General features: G+C 37.5%; 1 protein-coding gene across 1 annotated transcript in view; it reads right to left on the reverse strand.

The window, feature by feature from the left end:
• The window catches only part of ETV1 (ETS variant transcription factor 1), an 88,492-nt gene that overhangs the window by 29,151 nt on the left and 35,759 nt on the right, over window positions 1-23,582 (reverse strand). Inside the window, 2 exon segments of the mRNA XM_032238064.1 lie at window positions 1,312-1,500; window positions 5,425-5,554. Coding sequence (XP_032093955.1) covers window positions 1,312-1,500; window positions 5,425-5,554 — 319 coding nt within the window.

Below are 23,582 nucleotides of genomic sequence, written 5' to 3' on the forward strand. Positions count from 1 at the left end.
CACCAAATTATTTGTATCATTGTGTATATTAGGGAAAGTTCATAAATAGTATGTCAGCTATGTGCCTACACATTACTAAATCCTATGGGTGTGGGGAAAATATATATGGGTGTGGGGAAAACTGAATTAGGCAGTACATTCTGATATGGTTAGAATATAACCAACTGAATGAATTAGAGTTGCTTTAACAATATTATCAGAATTCAAATATAGCCATAACTAAATGTAAACAAAATGTATTAATTTAATCTATGGATGCTTTGCCTTAGGAAATTCAAATTTAAGAAATAAGCAGGGTGATTCAGGGACGTAGCTGAAGCTTCAGTTTAGTTTTTTTAGCTTTTGTGGTTTTGCTAAGTCTAAAGTTATTTGAACATAGTTTGTTTTGGCTGTTTAACTTCCTCTTCCTAAGCTAGTGCATTTCAAAATGCTCAAAGGACTAAATAAAAAACAAAAAAGCCCACACCCTTTCAATGGATACTATGCAAATTATAACATTAAACAGCAATATTTACGTACAATTAATTTAATTAAATTCAAAATAACGAACAAAGAAAGAGTGGTTTGTAACCCTCATAAAAATCCTATGTAGTAATTTTCCCCAGTTAGATAAATAGTATTTATCTGTATAAAATTTATAAACAATTGTGTACTTTCTCCAAATGCAGTAGAATTTTACGAGATGTTGATTTTAACATCTGTTTTATTATTGCCCTTGAAATACCATTATTTTAAAAAAACATTCAGATTGTCTAGAGCTAATGATTTCTCAACTGATTACTTGAAAAAAAAATAGGTGCTAGAATTGTTAACTTTGTTAACAGAAAATTTTAAAAAAATGCTATAATATAGTGTTATGTATTAGAACTGAGCATGTTCTGAAAATATCTTGGAAGGCATCCTTCAAGCTTCTCTGCTATTCATTAAAGAAAATGTATCTTCTGCCTAGTTCTGAAAAATATGCCGTTTTGGTTTATTAAACCAATAGCAACTTTTTAAAGGCTTGAAATATTCTGCTCAAATTTCTGCATAGTCTGAAGGACCTTTATCTGAAACATTTTTTAAATGTATATAGGGTTACAATATAGGTTGATAGACAGCACAATGTCTCAGAATATTTTACCTTTCCATGTATTGATTGTTGTTCTTTTCTCTGCATATATGTGAATTCACTCCTACATCATTCTCAAGATTTTAAATAAAATTAACTATGGTGGATGATCCTGACATATTCAATAATAAACACAATATAAAAAAGTGGCAAACCTACTTACAATGGAAAACAAACATAGGAAGAATTGACTCTGTTACCTGTGATCCATATGAAAGTTATTGTCTGAAATGGGCTGGGATGGAGGCAAATGAGTTGCAAAAATCCGGTCAGGTTTAGAATTCTGAATCGAGTTTGAAGATGCATGATGTAGTGGTGAAACTGGAGTGCTTGATGGAGTTGGTGGGTTAGAAGTCCTCATTCCCACTTGTGGCTTCTGATCATAGGCACTGTTGGTTAAATAAGGGGAGATACAAATGGCTTTCTCAGATAGACTAATTGTAAATAATCAGCTTCTAGAAAATCCCAGTTAGACTTCATAACACACTCAAGACTGTATGCAGTCTTGATGCTTTTTATTGATTCTCTCTATTGTTCTGGTAGATTACAGTCTCAAAATATAGCTAAAAGGCACATTTTAGGTAATGTTGATCCAGACAGACCAGATGTATAATTCTGAAGTTGAATGTTTTTTCATCATTTGCCTCTAGATTGTTTTAACCATGATTACATGACTGTACCATAATGGCTGAGTTCACATATCTTGCAAAGTCCTGAATTATGGTTTATAAATGCAAAAACTAAGGTCACATTATGCATTTAGGCAACACCAAATACAGTATAGCACAAAGCATAGTATTTAATCAACTTCCTTGTGCCAATAACTAATGCTAATCTTGAACAATCTTGATTCTATATTACAATCTTAATCTTGATTCTACTAGATGATCAAAGCATAAATCATTCTCTATCCAGCATTGTTTCCTAACCCAGTTAGGAAGTTCTGGATATAATATACATAACAAATACACACTGATTATTCTTTGTGCTTGTTAGATACATCTGCTATTTGTTTGGAGAGTTTGTTTTTCTTACTTTTTAAGAATATGTAGAACAAAATGCTTGCACCACAATTTTTATAAAGACAGCTTTGCAGCTTTATAAAGATTTTGGATCAAGCTGATTTTACAAAAATGAACTTTTAAAGCTATAGAACATAAATAAAAATGGTTACAATCACAATTTTTTAAAAAAATCAGAAATATTCCACAAAGCATAGAAACAAAACTGATTAAAATTTTATACAATAGATTCAAGTTTTTGCATTTCAAAGAACTTACCACAAGAAAATGTTAAAAGTGATCTCCTATCCCCAAAGAGTCTTATTTCAAATCATATCTTATCAATTTTCATGTATTTATCATATTTCTAGGTTATCCAATTCTAACATAAATCTAGCAAGTATTAGCGAGAAACGAAGCATCAAAGATGCAAATTGGGATTTCTCAGGTATAGAGTAAGCTGCACTAGCAGCAATTCCAAAGCCTGATAGGAATTAGAAACAAATATACTGCCTTATCAATAAGCTAGTCCTTCACTGAATCACTTCAGAATATTGATTTAAGATTACTGGAAGATACAGTATAAATTATGCTAAATGGATAATTGGAAGACAGAGATTGTACTGTGTATTGCTTCATTGTTTGAAGTTGGGTTCATTTTTAAGTTTCAGCAATCATTCAACAGTTATGTCCAAAGTAAGATTTATTTTATCCTTAAACAAGAAACATGCCAGAAATATGGCATCGTACATTTTATTTGCAATGTTTCTTTTTTCTTTTTAACATACAGCAATGCCCTTTATTGGAATAAAACACTTCATTTGAAATTTGCACATATGTCTACATGTGATAACATAGAGTCATACAACAAAATGATTTGCATTTTAATGTTATTCTTTTTTACTTAATTTTGCAATGTTTCTATAGGTGTATGCATGAGTGTATGCATGTATATAAGGATTTTGAATTTCAAAAGAAACATGACATATTTAATTGGAACAAGTGAGTAAACCTGCTAAGAATCCATATTTTTGAAAGATGAAGGAAGTTCAGGAAATATGAACCTATATGAACCTAGGAGAAGGAACCTGTTATCTTTCTAGGTACAGCTAAGCTACAATTCTCCATCTTTTCTTATCTATGACCACTGAGAGAGAGGTTCTGGAAAATCAGACAGGGGACAGATAATCCATCGTCATTCAGAAGTCTGTTGCCATCTTAGAGTTAGAAGACTGTTAGAATGTTAGAAGCATACAGTAAAGCTAAAATAAAAATACAGAGTTATGCATATTACAATGATGCTATTCTTTTCTTCAGAAAAGTTAGTCTCTTGGTTGCAGAGCTATTTGAACTCCCAAGAGTAAATACATCGCTGCAGAGCACTCTGTGGGATGAATAAAAAGGCAGACACTTTATACCCATCCTAATGCATCTGGATACCACTTATGGACCTTCCTTCCAAAGGAAACATTCCTCATGCCCACTTTGATTTCTTTTTGGCAATGGCCTTAATTTTTCCAGGTTTCTACTGTTGGAGACCATTACCATCAGATTGTTTTTGATACTTTTACAGAGCATGTACACCAGCTGTTATGCTCTGTTGCATTTTTACACTTTCTTTGTCACTGGAAATTACAGAGATGAAATAAGATATAAATGAAAATGAATGGAGCCACAGTTCTACCTACAATGCAGAACGTGTGAAAAAAGCAGTTCCAAGGAAGAAAAACAGCATCTCCTTAAGGGAAGTGATAATGACCCATACTGGCTTGCAAATATTTTTTTCAACTTCAACTCCTATAATCCTATATCATAACACAACTTTAACAAGCTTTCAGATCATTGTCCAGAGTGACTGCACTCAGGTGATTCATAATTTCACTTGTTTCACTATCATTTGAAACTGGGAAAAGGGCCACTATCTGAAAGAAGATTAAAGTCCCCTTTTTGTTTGGCACTGTTCCTGTAACAGGTGCAAGCAAAGCCCCTGTTCTTGTTTCCATAAAGGCAGGAGTCCTCTTAATCATTTTTCAAAGCAAAACAAATAGGAGCCTATCATGCATAGACAGTAACTACAAAACTATGATAGACTAGCAATTCCGGAAGCATAGCAGCCTGATGAGGCAGATAGTGAGAATTAATTAATAATATACAGATATCAGCTGTTATTTAAAGTGGAGGCTGAATATTTATTTAATAGTGTTCACTGGCTTTTGATTAGCTTACAAAATAATGTCATTCTGATTTAACATTCCCCAAAAATAATTCAACACCGTCCTCTTATCCCTTTGTTCACATACTAGAATAGCTAGCTTCTGGGTGTGTTGAAAATCTGGAACAGGAACTGTAGTTTAATTTCAACATAAAGTCAAAAAACCAATACCAGTTTCATTATGTATCAGTCTCAGTGGAAGATTCCAGATTCCATTACAATTATTTGCATGCAATGGAGAGTGAGCAGTTGTAATCTGATTTTTCCAGAAATGCACAAGCATGCCTGTACACCCTGTTAGATCATACCCATCGATGTCAATTGTCAATGGATAGATTTGCATACAGATGGTTTGTTCATAAAATATGCGAACCAGGAACTCTGATATGATAACAGATAAGAACAAACTAGTGTTCCATCATGACAAAAAGTCACAAGCTTGTTGGCTGTATTTATTGGCAAAAATAGTCAAGGGGTAGCAAGCAGAAGCATTGCATGCCTAATTATAGAGAATTAATCACTATATTTCTCTTTTAAGCTATGTAGGGAATTCTGGGAGTTGAAGTCCACATAGTTTAAAAAGGTTATGAAACCAAGATTGAGAAACACTGGTTTAATTTAAAATTTTCTTTTTTAGAAATAAAAACAAAAAATCCAAGCATTCATGCAGCCAGTACTATTTCAACTGTAAAATTTATGAAAGAGAAACTCCTGTATCTAAGGGAAATAATTTAGCCTACGCTTTATGAAGATTCTCAGTTATCTAAGATCATGGTTGTCCCAAAGGTGCTTTTTCAAGAGGACTTTGGAATCAGGGAAAAACAAAATTGAGTTTGCCTTTTGAAAAAAAAAAGTCCTTTTGTGACAATTTAGCCTACTGTTTTCCCACTTTAGCTTACTTTTCTTAGGAGTAAACATGACAAGAAAACATTTCGCCACTTAAAAACTGGTATGATCAAATACAATTTGGCTACATGATCAGACCAGACAACCTCTTTCAAGATCAAGAAAAAGTAGATTTTAATTGTTCCGTTACTGTATCATCATGATGTTAAAGTTTCTACTGAAAGAACTAATACAAAATATACTATTTGCTTTACCTGACATTGTACAGGCACTTTTCTCCATAACTGAATTTGAATGGTTGTTCTTGACTACAAGCAGAGCTGAGTTCAGAACATGGACTGTGGGGTTCTTTCTTGATTTTCACTGAAAGACCATGAAAAGCCACTGGAAAGATTTAAAAAAAAAACAGAAATAGAAATTAATTTCAAGCAGATAAGAATGTAAGAATTATATACATACATGAAATTCATTTCAAAAACAGTGCCAGACTGCCTGAATTTTCTCTACTACATGACATTCACTGTTCTATCTTCACCCTTATCCTAAGTTACCTGGCAAAGGTTCAATTCAACATACTCTGTAACAGAGACCAAATGTAAGTAAGAATTTGGCCAGGTAGAATAGTTTATGGGTCAAGAAAATTAAAAGTTGTTCAATACAATTGATTGATTATTAATTTATCAATCAATAAATTGGATATAATGGGGAGAACGTTTGGGAATTTTTGAGTGACCAATAAGGTTTCAAAAGGTATGATAAACCTCATGCCCACCAAATGTTACTGAAAAATGACTCCCCATCAGTCTCATTAGGGAATAGTTAAGAATAATGAGAACTGTAGTTCAACAATCTTTGGAGGTATTCAAACTTCCCAACCTTAAGCAACCTTGCTTAAGAATAAAATATGAAAACATATTTAATATTTACAACTTTCACAGGAAATATAATTTAGATAAAGTCAAGGAGCTTCAGGACTAAAATTAATTATAAAAAAGAGCAAGCTAATTACATAATCATCATCATCAACAAAGGAACCAGCAGTTAATAAATATGCCACAGACTAGCACTTGATATAGCAGCCATGAAAGGGTTGGAAAAGATATTATAATGACAGGATGTGTCCATACCTACAAAGATCAGAATTGTGCAAAACATAGTGCTCTCTATGACAGTCTATGAAAGCCAAAGTCAGACTTTGGGATAAAAGGACAGAAAGATATCCTCTTTTTTTAAGGATTTTTGACATTTTAGACAAGTATTAGACAAGATTGCAGAGAATATCATAGACTGTCAAGAAAACAAACCAATAGGCCATTGACCAAATCAACCCAGAGATCTCAGTTGAGGAACAAGTAACCAAGGTCAGATTATCCTATTTTGGATAAATTAAGACATAACTCTCTGAACGAAGTTCCAATAGTGGGAAGGAAAGAAAATAGGAGGATGACCATTAGCAAGGTAGATGAACTCAGTTATAATAGCAATGGCATGATTGGAAGGCCAGGTTAGAAACAAATCATCATGGAGAATATTTATGTGGTCATATTTGATGAATATTTGAATATTTGATGACACATACTCAAACATTAAATGATCAAACTTTCTTCCTGAAATCTACTATGTCATTTTTCTCTCCCAGAGCTGATTCTCTCCCCCTCCCTCCCCCGGTCTTATGAAGTCAGATCTACAATGTACAAATAAAGTCTTCATACAAAGATATGATAGCTATAGGTTTACCACATCTCCATTAATTCTAGTTTGACATCTTCCAAAGTAGGGAAGAGCCAGTCTACTTTGGGGCAGGCACAAACCATTCCATAGCAATTAGACCATAACAGAGAAAGACTGCCTTCAGATTCTTAGCCACAACTGAGGTAAGAATCAAAAGCAAATGGTCCCTCATAGACTATGAAGATGACAGATTGTACCTGAAGGAGATGGTTCCCAAACAGGAAGCCAAGCTATGTACGTAAGGCTTCATAGATATTTACAAAAACTTTAAATTCATACAGAAACTGATAAGTAGTCAACAGAGTGCCCACAAGATTGGAGTTATTTTGCTGTAGCAACACTCCCTCATTAACAGACAGCAGCTGCATTTTCTACCAACTGTGGTTTCTGGGTGGTCTTCAAAGGCAATCTCAAGTTGTGTATATAACAGCAGTGTAATTAAGAGGTGATGAGGGTGTGAGTCACCATCAGTGAAACAAACCTTAACTATTCGCATTTGCTTTTAATTACCTCATGCCAAAAATACTGTAGTTTTCAGTATAAGATGCTTCAAAATAGTATTTTAGTTATAAATTAAATACTTCACTGAAATTCTAATGCAAAAATCATAATGAAATACCATCAGCAGCTCTGCAAGCAGCCTTTCGCTAATTTATTTTTCTAAACTGTGGGGAAATCTTTAGCATTAAAAAACTTCACAAATTTCGAACAGGACATATTAATCAAATGAAGTTTCTTTTACAAAATTTTGTATTGAGGAACTGTCACCAATTTAGATATCTTTCAGACAAATCAGGAGGCTAATAACCTGTTGGTAAGAAGGTGTTATGCTTCCAAAACATCATGGCTGAAAATTATGAATGACAAACATTATCGTTGTAGCACCATCTCCCATTTATAGATTATCTATTTGAATTGGTTGAACTCTTGGGAATAAAATATTAGACATGCTACCCCTTTGGTTAAATTCAATATGACCCTTCTTAGAAACATGAGAACAGATACCCCATTTATAATCATGATATCAAAGATTTGAGTTTCAGAAATGATTGTACAGTTTCAACCTCTAACAATTTCATTTGGAGATAAGCTATTATGCAATACATGAGTTTGTGATATTTTATAAACTCCTCTGAAGAAGTAAGAATTTGTAAAATAAAATATCTTAAATGTCTAATTTTGCTTGTTTTTTCTAAGAATTTTTGAGAGAGATAGATGGATAGATGGATGGATAAATAGATGGATAGATGGATGGATAGATAGATGGATGGATGGATGGATGGATGGATGGATGGATGGCTTTCTTTTTCCTATCTGTCTGTCATCTATCATCTATCACATTCATACAGCTGCACAACTCAACTTAAATCACCCTGGGCATAAAAAACAATTTAACAAAAAAAAAAGAAAGAAAATAAACCATAATACACAAACCAATAAAATAATAAAATGAAAATTCAAGCAGAAATGTCACATTGCTAACTTTAGCAGCCTAAAGAGGTTTCCCTTATAGGAGCACATTCATTATCAAGTAATAGACAAGCCTATTTATAATGGCAAAACAACATGAAATTTTGGGATATTGTTTCAAGGACCTTCAGGTGACTTATTCCTATTTAGCGCACTTCAGTCTGTAATTGACTTTTATGCTGGGTCATATAAGCAAGTAGCAACATGCTTCTCCAACATCTATTTAAGTTGCAACTTTTCTTGAAATGTGAAACCTCAGTAAATTGTTCCCTTGCCCCTTCAAATAACAATTTTGGGGCATTATTCAAGAGTTTAAAAAAAGACTTGTTTGCTTCCAACCGGCTTCCTACTTTACTTCCCATCCATTAAAAATGGAAAAAAACATAAAAAGTATTAAAATTCTCAGGTCCACTTTTCTGCTTTCAGATTCTCCTGCAACTCAATGAAAGGTCAAGAAGCTTTGCTGTAGCTCCAGAGTCCTCAATTGTCCCTCCTCTAAAATATCTCTGCTATGTCCCATGTATTTTATCAAGTTCTAGTATGCTACTGATAGTGTATCTTGATTTTGATCAACATTTTATAATCTAGCACATTATTTTTGTTTTAAAAAGTGGGCCTTAAAATCATATATTCAGATGCCTTTGATTTTTAAACACTGATCTTCTGTAGCACATCTGGAATCTATACCTTAGACCCTTTTCCATTCTCGATTTGTTGGTTCTGGTTTCTTTCTTAATCCATGAGAAACAATTTTTCACAATTGCCTTTAAAATGAAAAAAAATGCAGACATCTTATGTGACATATCCCTGTGTATCTCATCACTGGGATATGAAAAGACAGTAAAGAAACTAAAAAAAGTTTTTCAGCTCACTGGAACAAGGCTTTCCAAATGTATTACGTTCATTTTATACAATATGCTTTTCTTTTCCAGATAGAATTGGTGCATGTAACAGACTATTAAATACTAAATTATTCCTTATCAAATCACTATCATCGGGAGTCATGATCAACACTAATTAAATAACTTTCTAACTGAACATGATGTCTGCTTGTTCTGCTACAAGATATATTTTCTTTTGCTTCTGATACAAGGATAGCAAGGTTCAAAGGGCAGAGCTAGGAGGTTACTAAGCTAGAGTTTTAATGAAAAGTCCATGCCATCTTTTTAAGAGTGTCAAGATATAATGTCTGAGGCAGCAAAGTTAAGTTTTTAATGTCAAGATGCAGCTCAAACCTGCTAAGATTTTTCCCTATAACTAGTCAACATCTATCAGTGCTCTGAGAATCAATTGCTTGAGGACGACCAAATGTTGAATGATCAGTGCAAAAACTGGTGAGATTGGTGGAACTTTTGGTTCATGCTTTTTGTGGCTGAGGATAATAAGTTAGCTCTTGTTTTCTATTGGAAACATTATTAAAAGAGGTGGGGATAGCATCTATCATCAGCATAGAAACATAAGTAACACACACAAACAACCAATTTAATATATTACCCAGCTCTCTGTTTCACCATTCCATGGAATACAGAGGCAGAAACTTTCATGAAATACTTAAAATTCAAGATTTCAAGCAGATTTCCATAGTCTGAAAAAATAGTACAAGCTACTCAAATAATCACTTCCGATTTAGCAATCTGAAAGATTACTCTGGCTTGGTGAAATCTCATGTGATATACAGATTTCAGTGCTCACAGAACACAAATAACAGCTATGTTTTTTCCTCTGGTTCCATTTTCTGATCTTCCTAAATCTTACTTACAACACCTATAATAAATGGGGAGAGGGGTTAAAAAACCCAAATCTCAAGTAGGTTTTTCTGTAGTTCATGTTTCTCTTACTCAGTTTATTCTTAAAAAGACAGTGAAAACATGTGGATAGAGCTTTTTAATGTTTTGGAGGTTTAGGTGTATACGGCACTAATCTATATCTGGCCACATAATATACAGTTCCAGAACAATGACTGGAAAATTTGTACAATATACTGGAAGTTAGGAAGTTTAGAAGAATAAGTAAGACAAGTATTAAAGTTTCTTACCAATAGCTGTGGTGTTTGTTTGTTTGTTTGTTTGTTTGTTTGTTTCAAGAAAACTTGAACTAAAAAATAACAACAGTCCCAAAACTGAAACCCCTAGAAAATCTGGCTGCTTCAATGCTTGCTTATCATAGACCCAGCTCACTTCACATTGTAGACCTACAGATTGTGAAACTTTCCTTTCTTTTCAAGAAACATTAAGTGCACCCCCACACAAAGCATATGTATCTGAATCATAAGAAGATCAGCTAGAGATTCATGTGCCAAACCTCAAAGAAAATATTGCTGATAATGATTCAGAATAAAAAGTTGAGCAGTTTCCGGTGTTTTAAGTTAAAACACCTGGCTTAAATGCATGAGGAAAAACTTAACCTTGAGATAAAACATATAATCTGAGCAAAGAGAAAAAAAGTGAAGTAGAAGAAATGTGAATGGATATCATTATCCTATTGCAAAACAACCCCTCACCCTTTTAAAAAAATCAGATTGTGTCAAATCTTTGGAGCTAAAAGATTATCCCTATATTCAGATATAGAAGAGACATGGACTGTCATTTGACAGTGAAATGCAGTTAAATGTTGCCAACTACAACAAACTATACACAACCCTATACACAAAGCACAATTTGTCAACAAAAGAAATAATATTTTTAAATGCTCGCTTTTTAACCAGGAACAGCAAAAAAAATCTTCCAAAATGTACATTGTAAAGGATGCCTTGGCTTATTCTCTTATATCTGAATAACAAACTCAAAAGCATTTACCATGATGTCTTCAAAAAGTTTTGCTCACTTTCAGCCCCACCAAGGAATTTTGGAAATGGTGTGATATGGAGAGCCTTACAATAAGGTCATGTTTAAAGAGGCCAACACTTTTTCACAAGGGCTTCCAAGGGCCAGCCGTGGTCTTAATTCAGATCTCACTCTGTATTGTAGGTGATTAATGGATTCAGATGGCCTCAATTAACATGCAGCAAAATTCTAGATGCAAAAGAGGTAGTGACTGATAAAACTCACAGTACTGAAGATTCCTTAAACACATCTACCTGTTCATGCATAAGACTCAACCAGCGTTCAGATGCCTCATTGCTGCCTTTCAAAGATTCTTTTCCACTACATTTCCCCCTGCCAAAGTCTCCCTCCCCTTCTTTCTTCAGCACGCAAAAATCCATTACTAAACAGTCTAATCTCAGCTATCAGTGCAGAGTGCCTTTTAGGGAGCCATTAAACCATTTCTCTTGTTTACAGTGCCTAAAGAAAGATGTGAATTATGTCTGTGACAAAGTGGGTGATAACATTTCCAAACTCAGATCAAAATGCAAACTGAAATACATTTAAAGGACAAAGTCCCTGGGTGGAGGTTGGGTTTTTGTTTGTTTGTTTGTTTGATTTTTGAGTTTGGGGTTTTGTTTGGAAATGGTCTTCACTTTTCCTGAATTGGGGAAAAAATTCTATAGAAGTTATTTTTATGTTACTTTTTTCCCTACAGATCTTGCAGGGAAGGAAAGGTAGAAGAGTGCAGCTGTTTTATTTGTTTATAGAAGAAGAAACATTTATCATCTCAACCATCTTTGGTTAGTATACCCCTAGCCCCTACTCAAAATCATCAAGTGAATGCTTCCATGGATCATTCTGACAGTGTTCCTAAGAAAATATAAAATATAAATACAATATTTCTGATGCAATGGCATGCATTAAAAAATTAAAAAGTAATGACTTCAACCATGTTTTTAAAAATCTCTTTCTTTTGCTACTTGCATCTACTGTAACTTTGATTTATGCATATATAGACATAGGAGATTACATATTTGATGGAAGACTGCTATTCTTAGTTAACTCTATACATAAAAAAAACCCCTGAAGCATGATGAATATACAGCTGTGGTCACTTATATTCAGTATTCCTCAAGTGGCTCCGAAATTCAACATTTGAGATCTGCATGCATTCAGGTTGAATTATGGAAGATTTAAAAACTTAAGCACATGAGTCATTTCCCATCAAGAACTCTGGCCAAGGGGCAAAGTACATAGTTCAGCAACAAAATGTCAAGCTGCACATACAAGGCACTTTGTTAATGTTCTGGAAAACGCAAGGAGTCCCATGTGCTTCATTGCCCTTATAAAAACGTTTTGATGAAATTAAATCCAGGAACTCAAAGAGTAAGTAGTGAGTTTGGATTAGAGAATCACTGAAAACTGCACCTTGCTTAATATGACGTTGCAGTGCTAAAAATCTTTAGGAACTATACCCCATAATGTAAGACTTCCAATATACCAGTTTCCCCATTAAGCATCTGTTAAAAAAACAAGTTTAAAGGGGAGCTATTTTCAATGTATATTTAAACATTTCAGGGATTTTAACATCAAAAAAGAATAAATTGAAGAATTTTCACATTGTAGCATAGAAATATGAACTGAAAGAATTTGATGGATTTGATTACGTGCCATCAAATTGGTAAGTTTTAACAACTACACAGATTTTTCTCTAGTAGGATTTATTCCTAATTTCCAATGATCCACCAATTCTGTCATTCTCCTCCCTCCTCCTTCCTTCCATCTTTTCCAGCACTTATTTCTTCAAAGAGATGGTTCTTTGTTTAATGTGTCCAAAATATCAGTTAAGCCTGGTTATTTGTCCCTTGGGTGATAATTCTGAATTGATTAATTCTATGATCTATTTGATTGATTTCTTGGCTAAAACTGGTGTTCCCAGGAGTCTTCTACAATAGCAAAGCTCAAAAGAATTTACTTTTGCTATCCTGCCTCTCCAAAGTTCAACTTTGTCATAGAATGTCATAGAAAAAATAATTTTCTGCATAATTATGATCTTTGTAGATAGAACCATATCACACCATCTCAACATCTTTTTCAAGCAATATCTTCATTGCTATTATACCAAGAGCTAGTTTTCTAAAAAGATAGAATCGTTTAAATTTCTTTATACTAAACAGAGTTAAATCTGGATTGTGATGCAATATGATATTATAAGAGACCCTAATTTCTATGGTTTTAAAAGGAGACTGGCAAATTTATTGCAGTGTTGGACTACTGTTGGCTGCCAGTCCTGATGACTGTTATCTGAAATTGCAGACAGCATGTCTTGAATAACAGCTGTTACAAAGCAACAGTATAAGTGGAACATGGAAATTTACACTCTTGTAGTTAAATAGGATACTCAAGGAATGTATTCTTTACTAATTTTTGAAATGAGTTTTTTAATTCATTCTGTAAAAGTATGGATTGACATGTTCACTATGATGTAGATTTAATAATATATTAAAGAATGGAAATGTTTTTATACTTTAATGTTACTTGGATCCTTTTTTATTTCTTTAGTTTTGGTTCATTTTAATCATTACAATTGCTTATGGTGTTATCATTTCTATTATTGCTGTGGAATATTTTTGTTGGCCATAATGTATTTATTTGCCCACTCTGTAACAGAGAATAATGGATTATATGGGTTAATAGTTTTGTTCAACAGGTTTTTTTATTATGCTATATGTTCTTGATAGAATAAAAAGGAACAGCTGCCAAAAAAAATCACAATTTATTTTAATAAATTAGTGTTCCTTGAGTTTGAGTCTTGGTGGATATATGACTATGTCCATATTGCATTTTTCTCAATGGTTTGCCATTGCATTCTTTCTTGATTATTTTTAGTTTTCTAATCTAGTCCATAGCCTGGAAGGTTCTCATTCAAGTAGTAAAAAGGTCTGATATACCATATAGATTATTTTTGAGGCAATTATATTATTCATAAAAATAGACTACAATATGCACCTCATAAAATAGAAATAATTGAATGAAGCCATAATAAAGGCAACTGGTTTCATTCTAAAGTTTCAGAGTGTTAGAATTTGGACTGCACTTTAACAGTGTAGTTGTCTGAAAGGTTATCTGAGTCTGGTAGTCCAGTGGTTAGAATGCAGTATTACAAGCTAACTCTGATGACTGCCAGCAGTTCAATTCAAGGTCAGAAAAATGAGGACCCAATATGCTGACTCTGTAAAACATTTAGACAGGGATGTAAAGCGATATATAAAGTCTAAATGCTACCACTATTGCTGAGATTTCTTAGAGAGTTATAGGAAGAAAGTGCTTCTAAGATCAGTTTTTTTTCTTTTCCTATGTTACTTTCAACTGTTATAAGAAATCCTCCATTCTATATGCTTATGAACTGAGAAGAATAAATATTTGTGGATAGGGTCATGTGGCACACATATAGTACATATATGCATGATTACCTTTTTGATTTGCATAATTATTAATTCAAACCTTCTAAAATGTGGTGATTATTTGGTCATAATGCATTTGCTTTTACATACAGTAAAAAAAAAAATTACCAGGACTTAAAGTTTATTTTCACACAAGAAATCAAAGACTAATCAGATAACTAGGAAAAAAATAAGGGCTTTCCTGTATTCTTTGTTGTGTGCAAATGATTTCATTGGGATGTCTACATCCTAGAGTGTGGGCCATCTCAAATATTCTAAGTATAAAAAGGATGAAAACAAGAGGAAACTAGCCAAATATGCAATGGATGATGGTATTTGTAAATATGTGGATGTATGGCAAAATTAGAAATAAACAATCAGTAGCACACTTTTAGAATCCCTAAGAAGCCTAGTCGGAATTTTTACCTCAGTTTTCACATCCAAAACATATGATAATTTCTGATAATATACTTGTACCAAACTGTAATGGTAATTTAAATAGGACAAAAAAGACCTTCGGGAGATACACAGTCAGGTACATAAAAAAGTGCCACAAAGAAGACATTCAGAAACTGTTTCCCACCACTACAGAAGCCAGGACCTAATAGAATGGATATAAATTGGAGCAATCTAAATTTCATTTAAATAAAAGGAAATACTTTATAAGCCTTTAAATATAAATAAAGCCTTTAAACAAATTTAATTTAAATATAACTTTTTCACTACCTAGAATCCTATCCAGTAGTGGGTTTTATTTTATTTTACTATTGGTTCGCTCTTGCACTGATGCATGCACAGAAGCATCGGGACCGATAGACAGAGCATCCTGCCGCCAACACTACTGGTTGCCCAATCCAGGGTGAACCAGCAGAAACCCACCTCTTATCCCATATATAAAATGATAGCAGCATCACAAAGTGCACACAAGAGTGAATGAAGCATGGTTACAATGAAACCTGCTCTATGATTGACACGTGCCAATCCATCTAAAATCAAAAGTGTATAAAACAATGGTGTACTCAGCAGTTATATGTGATGCTGAATGCTGGCCAGTCCCAAATATGTCAAGCATACTTCACATGCCATGGAAATGTGCATGCTTCATTAGTTTTACATGTTTCTCTCCATGACCATGTCAGCAATGTCATCTCTCCTATGAGAGCTGCATTGCCTGCCAATTTGGTTCCAGATCCAATTCAAGGTGCTGGTTGCAATCTTTAAAGTTCTACATGATTGTGCTGTCCTGTTCACTCTCACACACATACATAACTGTGGTTTAGTGAATTTATTAATAATTCACAACAATTCCTTTCACCAAAAAAACCCATAACTGTCTCAATTAACTCCAGCCATGAGCAAAGCAATGCTAGTCCACAGAGTCGACATGGCACTTGAAAGTTTCTTAATCAAAATAAATCCACCAAGCAAACTTAAATCCACCACACAAAAGAGTTCACAAGGAAAGAGAGGGGGACTGTTTGAGTGAGTGAATGAGTATGTATGATTCGGAGGACCTGGTGGGATTTGCGGGGGCCACCGGGGTGGTTGGGGGAACTACATCCACGGGAGAGGGTCGGAGCATTGCGGTCATAACAGGGAGGGGCAGATACGGCGGGGACTTTAGGGCTGGCCATTACCGGGGAAGGAGGGTTCGCTACGTCACAGAGATCCCTCCTTCCGGCCCTATGAGTTCCACTCCGAGGCCAGATGGCGCGAGTAATCGGGACCCTGGCCTCAGGCTGCTGTCGCTAAATGCCAGGTCTGTGGTTCACAAGGCTCCCCTCGTCCGGGACTTGATTTTAGACGAGGGGGCAGACCTGGCATGTATTACTGAGACATGGCTGGGCACGGAGGGAGGAGTCCCCCTCGTTGAGATGTGCCCAGACGGGTTTCAGGTGCTGCATCAGCCGAGAGCCCAGGGAAGGGGTGGCGGTGTGGCTATTGTAGTCCGGGAGTCTTTAGCACCTCGTAGGATCCCTGCTCTGGAGCTTGCCGGGTGTGAGTCCCTACTAGTGAAGTTGGACCTCAAGGGTCAAGTGGGCTTGCTGCTAACGTACCTGCCTCCCAACTGCGTTGCAGCAACCCTCCCCTCGCTCCTCGAGTCAGTAGCCGAGCTAGCAATTGAGTTCCCTAGGCTCATGGTTCTGGGGGACTTCAATTTGCCTTCGCTCGGTGAACACTCTGATGGAGCGCAGGAGTTCATGGCTTCCATGACAGCCATGGGCTTGACCCAGGTAATTCGAGGCCCAACCCACTCAGCGGGTCACACGCTCGACCTCGTATTCCTCTCGGAGCAGTGGAGTTATGATCTTGGTCTGAGGGGAAATGAGACCATTCCCCTGTCGTGGTCAGACCACTGCCTACTGAGGCTAGACTTCCGGAGGCCAAACCCCCACCGTAGGGAGGAGGAACCGACCAGGTGGTTCCGCCCCAGGCGACTTATGGACCCAGTAAGGTTCCAGACGGAGCTTGGGGTTATTCCAGATGCTCTCGCCCACAGTTCGGCGGAGACTCTTGCTGCTGCCTGGCACTCGGCAGCATCAGAGTCTCTTAACCGGATTGCGCCACTACGGCCCCTCCGGGTCAGCGGCCCACGGAGGCCTCCTTGGTTCACCGAGGAGCTCCGTGAGACAAAGCGCCGGAGGAGACGCCTAGAGCACCTGTGGAGGTCTGATAGGTCCGAGTCGAGCCGGGCATTGTTGACAGCTTGCACCAAGGAGTATATTCGGGCTCTAAGAACAGCCAAAAGATCACACATTGCCTCCTTGGTAGCGTCCGCCGAGTCCCGCCCAGCCGCCCTGTTTAGGATAACCCGCTCCCTCCTAAATAGGAGGGAGACGGAGAACCCTTTACAGGGTAAGGCTGAGGAATATGTACAGTTCTTGGCGGACAAAGTTGCTCGGTTTCGATCGGACCTGGACTCCACTCTTGCAGATCCAGCCGAGACACAAGGGAATGATCTGGCAGACCATCTCTGGGTTGAGTTTCAGGATGTTGCCTCCGGGGATGTGGACAAGGCTATGCGAGCTGTGAGCGCCTCCACCTGTATACTGGACCCGTGTCCCTCCTGGCTGGTTGCCAACAGCAGTGAGGTGACACGAGGCTGGATCCAGGCGGTTGTTACCACCTCTCTTCGGGAGGGACACCTCCCCACCGCGCTGAAGGCGGCGGTGGTGAGACCCCTCCTGAAGAAACCGTCCTTGGATCCAGCAATTCTTAACAACTACCGTCCAGTCTCCAACCTCCCCTTTGTGGGGAAGGTTGTTGAGAAGGTGGTGGCCTTCCAGCTTCAGCGTACCTTGGAGGAAGCTAACTATCTTGACCCCTTCCAGTCTGGCTTCAGGCCCGGTTACAGCACAGAAACCGCTTTGGTCGCATTGACCGATGATCTCTGGAGAGCCAGAGATGGAGGCCATGCGTCCATCCTGGTTCTCCTTGACCTCTCAGAGGCTTTCGATACCATCGACCATGGTATCCTTCTGCGACGACTGCAGGAGGTGGGAGTGGGAGGCACTGTTCTGCAGTGGTTCTCCTCCTACCTCTCGGACAGGTCACAGTCGGTGTTGGTGGGGGGGCAGAGATCGTCCCCGAGGCCCCTTACTTGTGGGGTGCCGCAGGGTTCGGTCTTATCCCCCCTACTATTTAACATATACATGAAACTGCTGGGCGAGATCATTCGGAGGCACGGGATAAAATACCACCAATATGCGGACGATACACAGTTGTATCTGTCCGCCCCGTGCCAACTCAATGAAGCGGTGGAAGTGATGAACCGGGGCCTTGAGGCTGTTAAAGACTGGATGAGAGCTAACAAACTGGTGCTCAACCCGGAAAAGACCGAGTGGCTGTTGTGTTTTCCTCCCAAAAATTTGGTTAATGTTCCATCAATCAGGCTGGGGGGACAAAATTTATACCCCTCAGACAGGGTCCGCAACTTGGGAGTCCTCCTGGACCCACAGCTGAGTTTCGACCATCATTTGTCAGCTGTGACCAGGGGGGCATTTGCTCAGGTTCGCCTGATGCGCCAGTTGCGGCCCTACCTGAACCGGGAGGCTCTCACAACAGTCACTCGAGCCCTTGTGACCTCTAGGCTGGAATACTGCAACGTGCTCTACATGGGGCTGCCCTTGAAGAGCACCCGGAGACTTCAGCTAGTCCAGAATGCGGCCGCGCGAGTGATTGTGGGCGCACCACGGTTCGCCCACATAACACCGATCCTCCGTGAGCTGCGCTGGCTACCTGTTGATCTCCGGGTGCACTTCAAGGTCCTACTTACCACTCACAAAGCGCTCCATGGTAGTGGATCTGGCTATTTGAGAGACCGCCTTCTGCCAATTACCTCCCTGCGTCCCATCAGATCGCACAGGGTAGGCCTCCTCCGAATCCCATCCGCCAGTCAGTGCCGACTGGCGACTACTCGGAGGAGAGCCTTCTCAGTTGCAGCTCCGACGCTATGGAACAATCTCCCCGTGGAGATTCGCACCCTCACCACCGCCCAGGCCTTCCGCACAGCCCTCAAGAACTGGCTAGCCCGTCAGGCCTGGGGATGAAAAATCTTAGTTTGTCCCCTCCCGAATGATGAATGAATGTTGTGCTCTATTTTTAATATTATGTATTGTCTTATGTCTTTTGTCTTTGTACCCCCTTTCCCGTGTTTTGTAAGCAGCCCTGAGTCCCCTCAGGGAAAAGGGCGGCCTATAAATTATAATAAACATTCAAACATTCAAACATTCAAGAAGAGTTCACAGTTTCCAAGAAATGATCTAAGTCAAGATACAATGTCAATCCAAACTGAGACAGGAATCATAATGACCAACAGCTAGGAATCAAGATGTTGTTCCCAGTACCACCTCCATCTATCTCCTGTGCTAAATAGCCAGTTTTCTGTATAGCCAATTAAGAAGGGTAAGGCTTTCTCCTGACAAGTAGTGTGGCTGACCTTCTCTGCTCCTGCCTTTTCTCTGCCCTACATGTTCTTGGATCAGGTACAGAACGCAGTTGCTTCTCCTCAATGACCAACTGCAGTTGTGTACTTTCCCCACCTGGAGCCTTAACCAAATCCCTCACAGACAGCTGCTCAGAGCCATCAATAAGCACAGCTCCTGACATGCCAGGAACCCAACCTGATATGTAGAGAAGTATCTGGGGAAGTCATGATAACTTGGGATCAGGTTATTTGATAGGCAAGTTCAGATCTACCCAATCCACTTCATTAAGATATTAACAAGAACTTCAAGAATCACATGGTCAAAAATACTCAGCATGAAAGCTGGCTGCCGCCTTTTAGAGAGAAAATATTTTCAGCTTTATTGGAATATGGAATTGTTGAGAAGGCAGCAGCAGAGAATCAATTGAAAAGAAAGCAAAAGTTATCCTGGAAACAGGAATTAGACATCAAAGTAAAAGTATGAAGTGCTTAAAAAGATTGTGAAATGGTGACCCTCTGATCAATTTTGTAGAAAGTCAGGAAAGAGTTAAGTCCAAACTGAAAGAAGTTATAAGTTCTTGAACAAATGCCTCAAAATAATTACTCGTCCATGTTTACAATAAACAAGGAAAAAGAATAACAAGTGAATCTTCATGTATGTCTCAGAAGTGTTATCAAAAAATAAAATTAGATATTCTTCACTATTGAAGGATTTCCTTGATTCAGGACTCCCACTCAAATAGCAGATAAAAGTGGTAGTTTGGTAACTTTAGCCAACTTTCATTGGTGCACAACCGTATACGGACTAGGATCTTAGTATCTCACAGCTTGAACATCATGGTATGGATTACTTAATGTACCTAAAAAAAGTAGTTGCTTCTGAAAATTCCTTGGAAATAGAATGACACCTACACTAAATCACTATACTGGTTGACAATAGGCTTCTGAACTCAATTAAAATTCCTGGTCATTATATTTAAAGTTAACAATTGTGCATTACTAGGATATACTAGCATTAAGATATATTGCATGGAATTCTTTGAAAAAACTTGTTCATAATCCTTAAGTTTTAGTCATTTCCCATTAAGATAACTGTAGTGCACTATACATGGTGTTGCCCTTGAAAACCACCTAGAAGCTACAACCGCTACAGAATGCGACTGCACATGCAGTTTTCAGTGCCTAACAATTCATCTGAATTATATCACCATTGCATAAGCTGCTCTGAATTCCTGTTGCTTTCTGAGTTGCCTCAAGGTTGTATTTATCCTCTTTAAAGCTTTAAATGGCACAGGTACAGGTTATGTGCTCATCCACTAGACTAAATAAAATGGACATGTTCCGGGTCCCCTCTTAAATGGTGTCACATATTGAGACCTTGGAGGCACACCTTCTCAATAGTCACTCCAGTCATTTGGTATAACCTCCCACCTGAGATCTAAAAGATCCCTATCTTATAGTCTTCCAGAAAGTAATGAACACCTGCCTCTTCCTGTATATGTTGGACTGGAATGGGGATTGGGCTGGGAATCTATTTAGTCTGATGCCTGGAGTGGAGGAGAGTGTGGTCTTGGTGTTTATTTTGGTTTTTGCTAATTGTGAGTTTCTAGGATCATTATTTCAGATAGGTGGTCATATGAATTCTGTAAATAAATAAAATGAATAACTAGTATGTGGGTGATATTGCAAATTTTCTCTGTAACATTTTTACCCATAAGTACATACAACTTCTCCTTATTATAATCAACAGATTAAAAGTAATTTATTTCAATGCATTTGGTCACAATCAAATAACTATGGATGCCTCTCTTGGGTTTAATTTTAGCTCTTTGTGACTTTTTTATATTATTCTGTTTTAGTCATGTAAAACATGCTTTGGGAAGGAGGTATGGTTGGTGTTGCATGCTGCCCCTAGTCCTTTGGGATTGGGGCTAGTTATAAATACTGTAAAATAAATCAACAGACAATCAATCTCTCAGTTACAACTAACAAACTCATCAATCACTGACAACTTGAAATAAATATAACAGTAGCTTGCCCTGCTAACTTTGTTCTGCTTAAGGCTATATGCAGGATTCATAATGACAATAACAATAGCAGCATCAACTCTTTCACATTTCACTCTGCATCACTGGATTTACTTGCAGGAGCACTCATGTGAATGAAAACATTAATAATGACAGCAACCTCCAGTTATCATTTTGCAGAAAGCAAAGTAGCAAAACTTGACAATAGTTTGGCAAAGATAGTAGATGTAATCCAATCCTATCTTGCTTTGCTTTGGCTTCAGTTCAGAGCTATCCAACCCACACTAGATTAGTAGATGGAAACAGCATGGCATATCATTTTTGGAAACTAATTCTGTATGATGAGCCCAAGCCCTGGAAAACTGAGCCAACTGGCACTGATGTATCATGTGGGCGAGATGAAACCATGTGGGACATTTATCTAACAAAAAAAAAGTACAGCTATGCAGTTGAAGTTGCCACTTTCTAGAAAAGAAGACATCCAAAAAGTAGAAAACCAAATTAAAAATATCATCTGTTAGAATACAGTTCCCAGCCAATTTTCTTTTCCCTTACCTTCCCTATAGAAGAATACATGAAGATCATAATAGAAGTGAAAAGTATTATAGAAATAAGTGTTGATATATTTTAAATTTAATTCAAATTTAAATTCTGGAGTATGGAGTCAATCATACCAAAGAGTCATCTAAAAGACATACAAAAATAAATTAATGCCCAAATGGTTGGCCACGCTTAATTTCTATTAGTCAGCACTGTAATAGAACATGACTGTGATAGTGAAAAAATGACAGGAGATTGGCAGATGCTATCAGAGGAAAATGATGAAGCTATGAAGGTTGTAGTAGAAATGAATATGTGTAGATCAGAGTTGAACCGTGGAATGCTTTATGTTCTCTGAGCTTGTCTGTTTTATTGCAGACTTTTCATTAGGTAACATCATCAGTGCTCAACAGATAATCAAACTCAGAGTGCTATGAACTCTACAGGTTCATACATACAGGTTAATCCATATTTTTTCAAATACAAATCTAAATTGCATTCTATAAGCTTTGATTTTTGGGACAAATTATGTTACATTAAATAGAACACCAAAAATTAATAATTCTGCTTTTTTGTTCTGAATGCTACTTTAGCCAAAACAATAAAGCTGTCAAATACTCTTGCTTTTACCCTCTCAGATAAATTTCCATTGATAGGTTTGTGCACTTACCTTAGTCATTGACCTTGCTTCACAATTATATCTTTGACATTCTCCCTGGCTTCTTATATACTCATTATCCCTCAAAGGAAGACACTATGAGACAAGTCAATCTACAGAGCTTTTCCAGATCAAGAAAAAAGAAGCCAGATATGTTACTTATTGAAAAAAAAGAGCCATACGGGTGACAAGAACAGCATGGGGCCAGGTTAATCTGAGGAATCACCTTTTCCCAAGTACATCTACCTGTCCCATCAGATCTGGCAGGAGCATCATGCTGCAAGTCCTGTATGAGAAGGAGCTCCATCTGATAGGACCCAAGAGATGAGCTTTCTTTGTTGTGCCTCCACCCTCTGGAACATCATTCTGCTCATTATGAGGTTAGCCCCAACATATGTGATCTTCCACAAAGCCCTCAAAATGTTGTTTTGCAGGTCTGGTGATCTATTGGTAATAGACAACTGGAATGCTGGCTACACCATATATAGTTTCTTCCCTCATGATCTTATTTTATGTACCCTATTTTTTGGAGTATAAGACTCACCCTTTTCCTTCAAAAAAGAGGCTGAAAATCTGGGTGCATCTTATACATTGAATACAGCAAATTTTTGCCTCTTGAAACCCTTCCCCTTCACCAAAATGGCTGTGCATAGCTTGTAGGAGGCTTTGAGAGATCTCCTGGGGGCTGGGGAGGGCAGAAATGAGAAAAAAATTGGCTGTTTTTTGGTTAACTTTTGCCCCCCCCAACCCCGAAGAGCACTCTATAAGCTTCCTAATGCCCCCTTTTTTACGAAAAATGGGCCTGTTTTCAC

This window comes from Thamnophis elegans, chromosome Z (genome assembly GCF_009769535.1).
Source record: "Thamnophis elegans isolate rThaEle1 chromosome Z, rThaEle1.pri, whole genome shotgun sequence".
Taxonomy (NCBI): domain Eukaryota; kingdom Metazoa; phylum Chordata; class Lepidosauria; order Squamata; family Colubridae; genus Thamnophis; species Thamnophis elegans.